General features: G+C 40.1%; 2 protein-coding genes across 2 annotated transcripts in view; both read right to left on the reverse strand.

Annotated features, from left to right (window-relative positions):
* Positions 1-1,872, reverse strand: part of LOC117950162 (histamine H3 receptor) — a 5,964-nt gene extending 4,092 nt beyond the window's left edge. Inside the window, exons 1-2 of the mRNA XM_034880941.1 lie at positions 1,205-1,872; positions 581-747 (exon numbers count right to left, since the gene is read on the reverse strand). Of these exons, the coding sequence (XP_034736832.1) occupies positions 581-747; positions 1,205-1,481 (444 nt within the window). The 5' untranslated portion in view covers positions 1,482-1,872. The remainder of the gene's footprint in view (positions 1-580; positions 748-1,204) is intronic.
* A 3,277-nt stretch (positions 1,873-5,149) lies between these two features.
* Positions 5,150-10,092, reverse strand: part of impact (impact RWD domain protein) — an 18,921-nt gene continuing 13,978 nt past the window's right edge. Inside the window, exons 10-11 of the mRNA XM_034880950.1 lie at positions 8,103-8,237; positions 5,150-5,451 (exon numbers count right to left, since the gene is read on the reverse strand). Coding sequence (XP_034736841.1) covers positions 5,392-5,451; positions 8,103-8,237 — 195 coding nt within the window. The 3' untranslated portion in view covers positions 5,150-5,391. The remainder of the gene's footprint in view (positions 5,452-8,102; positions 8,238-10,092) is intronic.

The following is a 10,092-nucleotide window of genomic DNA, read 5'->3' on the forward strand; positions in this document are numbered from 1 at the left end:
TGTCCCCAGAACACACTGTAAAAAACATCTCCTCACTATCTTCTAGCTGCCTGTCCCCAGATCACACTGTAAAAAACATCTCCTCTGCTAGCTGCCTGTCCCCAGATAACACTTTAAAAAACATCTCCTCACTATCTGCTAGCTGCCTGTCCCCAGATCACACTGTAAAAAACATCTCCTCACTATCTGCTAGCTGCCTGTCCCCAGAACACACTTTAAAAAAACACGGTCTCTGTAGACAGCCCCGGGTCTACAAACGGCAACAGAAACAAACTGTGCCGACCTGCACCACAATGCATACACAAACAGGGTTCCAGCATTTCAGCCAATAACCAACAAGAAGGATTGGGGGGGGGATTTAGTGCGTGGAAGCACAGAAGGGAGGGGGAGGGGACGGGATGAGGTGGAGGGATGGACAAGCTAGTCTCAATTTGTTCAAAAATACTTCAACAAGAAGTAACGTCACCCAACATCGCTTAGAGCACCTTTAACCTATTTGTGTTTGTGTGTGTGTGTGTGTGTGTGTGTGTGTGTGTGTGTGTGTGTGTGTGTGTGTGTGCGTGTGCGCGTGTGTACTTACTGCTCTTGTGACTGACAGGAAGCGATCATAACTAATGAGGACAATGTTGAAGACTGAGGCAGTGCAGAGCAGGTAGTCCATAACCAGCCACAGCTTGCAGAGCCCCTTACCCAGCATCCAGCGGCCCGTCAGGTTGTACGGGATGTACACCGGGATGCAGAAGGCACCTGGAACAGACACACACTGCATAACGATTCAATCCCCCATCCCAACCAAAACTGTATTAACCTCTCCAGACAGCCTGGGTGTGAGGATCATTACATGTGACAAAAAAAATGACAGAGGTGAAAGACATTTTAGAAACAGGAGCAGCCTATTGGTCTTCTCATTAAATAAATGGATATGAAGTATAATGCTGCAGAAAGAAGCAGCACAATAACAGAGATGTGAATGCCTTGCTAAGATAAAATAGGGGGATGCTGCAAATAAAAGTGATGCACATCAATTAAGCAAAAAGGACTGCAAGATCACTGTGCACTCTTCAATGATACTGTGAGTGAGAGTTATGATAATACTGATGGGAGACTGTAATGTGTTTGGGTGTGTATGCTACAAATAGTGATTTTCATTTGGAGAAGAGACAGCCAGAGGAGACACAAAGAAGAAGAGGAGGAACCGACTCACCCACGAGAAAATCAGATATGGCAAGGTTCAGAAAGAAGTAGTTGCTTTGAGTTCTCAGACTTTTATCCACAATAAAAGCCATGATGACAAGCGCATTTCCTGCCACCACGACGACAACCAGAGTCACCATGAGGACCGATAAGATCACCGCCAGGTGGCCGGGGAGGACGGTCCCGGTCTCGTACCCCGCAGGAGTCAGGTTGCCGCTGGAGTTTGACTCCAGAATATGCGCGCCCATAGTTAATAGAAAGCCAAAATCATTGCGGACCTTTTTCATTTCACGCGCAGGAACAACGAACACATCCAATTACGCGACCCAACGATCTGCTCCACTTTACGCAGGAGTCCAAAATGTCTGGAGACCTGTGGTTGAAGGAAAATAGTTCACCCGAATCTTCCATTTCTCCGAAATAGTTCTGGGGTTGGGAGAGACACAAGTTTAATTGAAAGCTTATTTTTTTATGATAATATTTTAGGTCCTGTGGGTGATTTTTCTTTCTCTTTCTCTCTCTTTCTATTTCTCTCTCTCTCTCTCTGATCAGCCGTTGAATTAACAGTTCTGGCTGCCCGATGTGCGCTACCACGGAGCGCACAGTGGATTTTGTCACCAATGTCAAGACTGCCAGAATAGAAAATATGAACTATATCCGCTGATATTTTTCAAAATAAATGTCTTAAGGTGACGACTTTTTTTTTTCTTTCTTTTTTTTCTTTACATCACAAACATGTTATACATTCGGCATCATACAACGACCATTTTCATTTCCATCCAGGGAACATTATAATTTTACTTGAAAAATAAAATATATAGACTATATAAATAAAATTTAAGAAAGTAATTTAAAACATTACGATTTTGGGAAGGTCGGATGTACATATCCTGCGCATTTCCGAGGCCATTTGAATGTGTTCAATTACTAACACATTACTTCCAACACGTAGCCTAATATTTAAAGCCAACTTGTAGCCTTAAGAGCAGTGAAAATTAAAAAAAATGGTGTCTATAAACACCTGTGCAGGTGTAATGTGTCAGTTGTTTACCAAATGAAAACCACCCAAATAAACCGTAGAATCACTTGTGTGAGAAAAAGAGGCCCATTTTATTTTGGCTTTTATTTTGGAGGCAAAATAAATTCCGGTCTTGCTCTGGGTTTTCTGCGAAGTTTTGCTTGACAACAATGGTTTTCTTAACAAATCAATGGCAGCAATTGATCAGAAGAAGACTGAAATGAAATGAAAAGCTGTAGTCTGTCCAGTCCTTTAACTGTCTATGGTCCAGAAACATGAAGCAGACTGAGATGAAATCATGTGGACTGCAGCCAGGAGACAGTCAGCTGGTCAGCATGGGTCAGCTACATATTTACACTAAACATCAAGTTCAGCATTGAAGTCATTCAAGCGATTTAAAGGTCAATGTCCACTTTACAAGGACAGAACACACCACAAATTACCATCTTCTTCCTTCCCCCCTATGTTAAATCGCAGTGTTATTCAGTGGTGTAGTATTTGTGATATACAGGTACACACAGTATACCCACTAAGAAAGCTCCAGGATTTCCATATACCCACTTAAAAATGCCCAATGACAACAACAACATACTTTCCATAATAGTTTTCATATATTTTGAATTGCCATCTGTGTTTTCTTTCTTCACATTCGTTGGGTAAATGAAAGTATTTCCACAGTAAATTTGTACATACGAGTATACAGGAAATTAAGTTGTTGATGCTCAAAACGACACCCCGACCCCCCACTAAGATTATGGCACCCCCTACCGCAAAGGCAGATTTTATATGTTTATATATATATATATATATATATATATATCTGAATCAGAAATACTTTATTGATGCCCAAAGGGAAATTCTGTGTTACCGTAGAATAGTAGAAATATAAATAAAGAAATTTAAGGAGTGTGAATATATACGGTATTTGCATAGTTAAAGGAATTTTTATGATATATATATATATATATATATATATATATATATATATATATATATATATATTCACACACTTGTATGCTTATATATATATATGTATATATATACTTGTATGCTTTATAGGTCCCATGGCCTGAAAATGTCACTTTATGAGGTTTAAAAGAAATAAACAGATGGGCCAATATGGAATCTACTCTTTATGACGTCATAAGGGGAACGGATACCTCCCCATTCTCTGCTTTGCCCGTCCAGAGAATTTGGCTCCCCCGTGAGAGAGAGACATCATGGCTTTCAAACAAGTGAAGCATGGCAGTTGATCAAAGTCACACCGCAAAGTCCATCATGCCCCCCCCCCCCTCTCTTCCTCAATAGAATTTAAAGCTTCAGACACAAATGGCACGTCCTAAAGAAAGCTCGTTGTGGGACTGGCTCTAGTGGCTCAAATTCTGCACCAAGGCTGAATTTTGGGAAAGAGACTTCAGATACAGTATTAGGGGACCACAAAGGTCTATACAAAAGACACTTCAGATACAGTATTAGGGGACCACTAAGGTCTATGTAAAAGAGACTTCAGATACAGTATTAGAGACCACTAAGGTCTATATAAAAGAGACTTCAGTTACAGTATTAGGGGACCAGTAAGGTCTATATAAAAGAGACTTCAGTTACAGTATTAGGGGACCAGTAAGGTCTATATAAAAGAGACTTCAGATACAGTATTAGGGACCACTAAGGTTTATATAAAAGCATCCAAAAAGCATGTCATGGGACCTTTTAAAAGATATTTAAAATCTTTGATTTTCTTGAACCACCCGAAGCCTACAGTAAGGTCACCAATATTCTTGTGTGGATGAAATTTGAAATGGCCTACAAACACTAATTATTCTCCTCAGGGCTTTGAGTATGAATGTAGCTCCATGAGTTCTTCACAAGTCTCTAAAAAAATATAATTAGGGATTAAGATAATGTGTTCAGCGTGATTTGATGACAGCTTGTCGAGCTGAAACAAGCCTGTTAATGTATTATCTGTAATTATTCTCAACAGCTGAAATGAGCAGGCAGCTTTGTACACACATAGAGAACATTTCAGGACTCTCAGCCTGTTGTGTGTTACTTGTGTTCTCATTCAAATGAAATGTCATGGGATCCAGGTATCAGTTTTATTGATTTATGATACAGTTTTCAAAGATAAAAGAACTACTTTTTTGACATCACAATCGGGTTGTGCTGGCGACAACCAAAGTTCCAACTGTGCTCATGAGCCATGGTTATTTTTAGAAAACAGTCCTCTGCTGCCTAAAGCCGTCCCTAGAGTGGTTAATATGCAGACTGTGTTCTACCAGAGATTGAGGAAAACCTAAACGGAGAGGTGAGGCAAAATCCCCCCTGCCAAAAGTTGAATATTTAGTAGGCTCCAAGTGGATGTAAATTGCATTGGAGAGAACGGATATGTGAATTACATGAGTGAGAGAGACGCTGCTCCTTTGCGCTGAAAGGAGCCAGTTGAGGTTGTTCGGGTAACTAGTAAGGATGCCTCCTGGGGGCCTCCAATGGGAGGTGGTCCAGGCATGTCCAGCTGGGTGGAGGCCCCGGGGAAGACCCAGGACTAGGTGGAGGGATCATATCTCCAACCTGGCCTGGGAACGCCTTGGGATCCCCCAGGCGGAGCTGGTTAGCGTGGCTTGGGAAAAGGAAGTTTGGGGTCCCGTGCTGGAGCTGCTGCCCCCGTGACCCGATACCGGATAAAGATGGATGGATGGATGGATGGAGATGTCTGATCATATTTCTTGGAAACGCTGAATGAATTGTGTATGAATTTCCTTCACATGCCAGTTTGGCTGAAAGCTGAATTAGCAATTAGGAACAAGTATTCACACACTATAATTAAGATTGGAGCATTGCTGTTGAAAACAGTAAAAAAACTTGATGATGATGATTATGTGGTTTTCTTATAAAGTGGATCGACAATCCTAGTGTGTGACAGATGGATAGACAAATTTCATGGTTACATTTTTTTAGTATTGTACTGTAAACATTTAATTTTAAGGCTTCTTAGTCAAAAAGTCCATAGATAAAGTGATTAGCTGAAAGAACAATTCTGAAATATCCAAATTGTTAAAAGACAATTTAATACCGGTGTGATTTTGAATGTCTCTATTAAGACATGCGAGTTTGCTAAAACCAACCTTTTCACAAGACAATAAAAATTAGTTTGAATAAGTCTTTTATCCTTCTTCTGAAATTCATTTTGTCTTCTTGTTTTTTGGCCTTTTGGTCTTCGCTCCAGATTTGGTGGCCTCATCCTGTGAAACAAGAGGAATGGGTTAGGAAATGAACAGACTGATAATTATCTTACATAAGCATCTCCACTTAATGGTGCCAAAGCTTTTTTCATGTTTAGTATTTGAGTGCTCCATTTATGACAAACACTTGACTCCTGCTGCGTTTATCTTCCTTATCGAAATGTGCAAATAACAATGTATTGATTGGCATGCACCCTACAGTTGTAATGTATTCAAATAATTGCTCCAAGCCAAACATTGCATTCTAAAGTACTCTTATACAACGTCCTTTAATAATGAATGCAGTGGCAATTGATGCTGCCAACCTGTAAACCTATGATGTTAACAACCTGTCTGCATACATGATAATTGGTTTTATACAGCAGAGTGATAACGTGACATTTTAATATGCATGCTGCCACTTCATTTGTAACAAGGCTGTAAACCGGTCACGAACAAACAGTTGTCCTAATTACCATTTAAAAATGTCCCTTGCCTTTAGGGCTGGAGTGTCCCCTCCGTTGTAGCTAACAAGAAGTGGCCTTGTTACTATTTTTAAGAAACAGCTTGCATGCTGCAAAATAACAGTCAGCACTGGCACCTTTCATCGTGTTAGGTCCTGAGGTGTAAAACTAGTAGTTCAAGTGTTGTTGTCTTAAGTCTATCTTCCTCTTAAATCCTATCCCAGCATCAGAGATTTGATCTAATTTTGCATTCAACCCACAATGTTCTCACTCTCTCTTCCCCAGAATTAGTGTCCTGTTTCAAATTTAGATTTTACATCAACAATACAAATGTCAGGATGAGGTACTGGGGTGGAAATTCACAAACTGAATTTCTGGATTTCCATCAACATGTCTTCACAGATTAAATTGGTGTACCTCAAGGGTCAATTCTGGGTCCTATTTAGTTTTCTTTAAAAAAAAAAACTATTAAAGTTTATACAAGTTTATAAATACACTACATGTTATATGAAAATTCCTGTCCATGCTTAGTCTTGCCAAGAGTTTTGGCAACTTTATTCACTCTCATGATATCTCTTGTCATTTTTGTTTTGTTTGCCAAACTAGCAGCGTTGGTCTAGCGAGTCAAATCTCAACAATTTTAGGATTAAAATCTGACCAATAATCCCAATGCCCCCCCCCCCCCCTTTGTGTCTCACTGAGTACTTTTGTTGCATGTCCATTCCCCTCTCTCTCCCTGTATTATCCATCATCTTTCTACTGTAAATGGTCCAATAAAATCATTGAAGATGCCCCCTCTCTCCCAAACAACTTGGAAAAAACAACCATTGCCATGAACGTTTGTTCACGGTCCCCAGAGGATAACTCTTTATGACTTTGAGATCTCCTGACTTTTCCTCAAGCATATTGTGAAATGTCACCAAAACTGTTGAAAAGATGCCAATCGATTTGGTTAAAACATCAATATCTCCCTCAAAAAAATCCTAAATCATGACAACTTTGGTGATTCTCTCACATGTTCTCCATCTTTTGGTCAAGAAATGTAATTTGTCTAATACTTTGGGTTCATGTTCAAATACCTAAAAAACTAGGTGCATTCCCTTCAGCCCCAGCTGTATTTTTGTGTTTCCTACTAATTATCAAATGTTAGCATGGAGCGAGGAGCTCTGCAACTACTTCTGGGGGCCAAAATGCCAGAAGTAGCAGTACACTGACTGACAGCAACAATAAAAACCCCCTGACTGTTTGTCTTCAAGAATCTCAGCTGACTGAGGGATCAATAACTGATAGTTGGACTTCCAAGGGGGCAACCCTAATAACATATGATAACTTTGAACATAAAATTATTGTAGTCTTTACCATTTTAAATCCGCCCTGGAACATAGAATTCCATGCTTTCAATCACTACTGGAGGTATTTTTCAGGTCTTAATGATTGCACTGCTTTTTGACCTGTCAATCAAAAAGCTATAGACAGCTAAAACCAAGCCATTTGCTTTAGCTATTTGTCAATTTTAAAGCACTTCATGAACTGGAAACATGCTATTCTGCAGAGGTTTTACGTCCCTCCCCCCAGGCAGTGGCCTCTAATTAGTTGTCACAGAATCCAGACTTGACATCCACAGGGGAACTGAGCCTGCTGTCAGGATGGAAGTGGAATCAAGTGTGGATTCTTTGACAGTAAGGTGATGGGATGCAGCAGCTCAGAAGTGAATCACGTTTTTTTTTTTATATTGAGTATCTTTGCAGACCACAAAGAAGACTTCAATGCAGATTGGACCTACCTTAAGACTGGTGAAATAGAGGAAAGACTGTTTGATCTCCAGAACACGTGACAACCAGAAACTTCAAATGCACCCATATCCCTAATGTGACAGCTACAGTACAGTTACTGGGGAGACACATAGCAAGCCAAGCAGACACTCCACAGTATAATAATAAATCTACGTGTCACATTAATCTGTAACTATATACGGGCTGACAGTGTCTTCTCTCTTGCCCTTCAAACTCTGCTTTGGTTGTCAAAAAGGCAACAACGCAAAATCTATTTCAGATAGTTGGATGAATATCAGTGTAACAGGTCAATTAAACTACCATATATCTGATGTTTCCCAGCATCACAAAACTGACAGCATTGTCAGAACTTGACTGATGATGTGTCAGTGGAAGATGACAGAGTGATATGTAAGAGGCCCAGAGAGTGTCTCACCATGGAGGCAGTGTATCCTTGCTCTACCAGGATGTTGCGAGCACAGTTGTTGATGTGTTTGAAACGGTCAGGACCCAACAAAATACCTCCATACCACCGAGACACGACCACCATGACATTACGCACATCCAGAATCTGTGGTGGGAGACAAACACATTAAATGTGAAATGAGTGGGATTTTGAGCAAGCTGGCAATAGAAGAACAAATTCAATTGTGACACAACATCCTTCCCTGGCAACCATTTCCAAGCAGCAAGTTTTTGGGCACCAGATGCGATACAGTGGAATCTTTATTAGGTGTATCTGGCTCAGGCCATCAGCTGTCATTCCGACACCAATGGCTTGACACTCCAAGATGTGGGGATATTTTCCACAGTGTTAGATGAGAAGATGAGAAAATGAAGTGAGTGTGTGTGTGTCTTCTGTCTGTATCTGTGTGTCTGTCTGTCTGTGTCTCTGTCTGTCTGTGTGTCTCTGTGTGTCTGTCTGTGTCTCTGTCTGTCTGTGTGTCTCTGTCTGTCTGTCTGTGTGTGTGTGTATCTGTCTCTGGCTGGCTGACGGCCTCCAGGAAATGTTTAGCCCAAAGACTGGAAGGTTCAAGGTTCAATTACAGCACTCCCATTGTAATCAACCAACGCTGTTTACGCAAGATATAACTAGTTAAAATTAGAACCCACATAAGCAATAAAAGACCTGTTAAAGGGGGAGGCATCAAAACTATAAACCTGCTCTAATCATCATTTTTTTATATTAACAATGGATCAAGTGCTAAAAGGATCCTGTTTTTCTCTATCGCTACTGAACACAGAGATTAAATTGACATTAATCTTATCACAACTCCCGATAAATAGAAAATAAGCAAAGTCCCCAATATGTCAGACTATCACTTTAACATAACGAAGAGACTTTGACTTTCGCACAGTCACACAAAAAATCTCATGTACATCTGCCTGCCAACGCTATTAATCAAATTCTTTTTTTCTATTCATGACCTCACTCTTCCGCATTCAGAAAGCACAAATCTAAATTAGGAAATGGGAAGAAAGTCTTGTGGAGAGGAAGATTAGGGAAGAATAGATTAAGGAGAAAGCTCTTGACGTAAATTGCCTACTACGCTCAGAGTGTGACAAGTAGCAGACTAATCAGTGCGTTGCTCAGAAGGATGAGCAGGAAGACGGCGGATCTGATACCATCAATCCAGCTACAGGTGGTCAATCAGCTGCAGGAAGTGGCCTGATACTACGTCTTTTTTCTGATCATGTGTACTTGTCCACATGGGGTTAGTCTTGCTTTGGAGGAGGGGTCTGGCTCAGGTCTGGCTCAGAACCCGACCGATAAAGTATTTTTAAGGCCGATACCGATACAAATATTTGTGTATTTAAAAAGACATTACGCCGATGTATCCGCCAATAAACTGTATATCTTTTAAAAAATCCAGAAATGTCTTACAAAACATAAACAGATTTCCCTAACAGGTATTTGAAGTTATTTATGAGTTCTCATTAAAACCAATATGGTAATACTTTGTTTTGTTGTCACAACAGAACATCCAATATATTAAAGGTCTGATAAATAAAATGTATAAAAATATAAACTTAAGATATGAAACTTAAATTCCATTACACAAAAACCCATTAACAAAAAAATAATCAGTGTTGCCAACAGGGACATGTAGAGCGTCCTCTGGTGGACAGACTATGCAACCCTATCACTAACAGGGACGTTTTAGAGCGTCCTCTGGTGGACAGACTATGCAACCCTATCACTAACAGGGACGTTGTAGAGCGTCCTCTGTTGGACAGACTATATAACGCCAACAGTAATAACATGGTTGACATGGTTTTTATTTTTTAGATATTCATTTAAATTATTTGTTTTTAAATATTTGAAAAAAATATCTGTATAATATTATAATATACACTCACCAGCCACTTTATTAGGTACCCCATGCTAGTAACGGGTTGGACCCCCTTTTGCCTTCAGAACTGCC

Source organism: Etheostoma cragini, chromosome 9, assembly GCF_013103735.1.
Source record: "Etheostoma cragini isolate CJK2018 chromosome 9, CSU_Ecrag_1.0, whole genome shotgun sequence".
Taxonomy (NCBI): Eukaryota; Metazoa; Chordata; class Actinopteri; order Perciformes; family Percidae; genus Etheostoma; species Etheostoma cragini.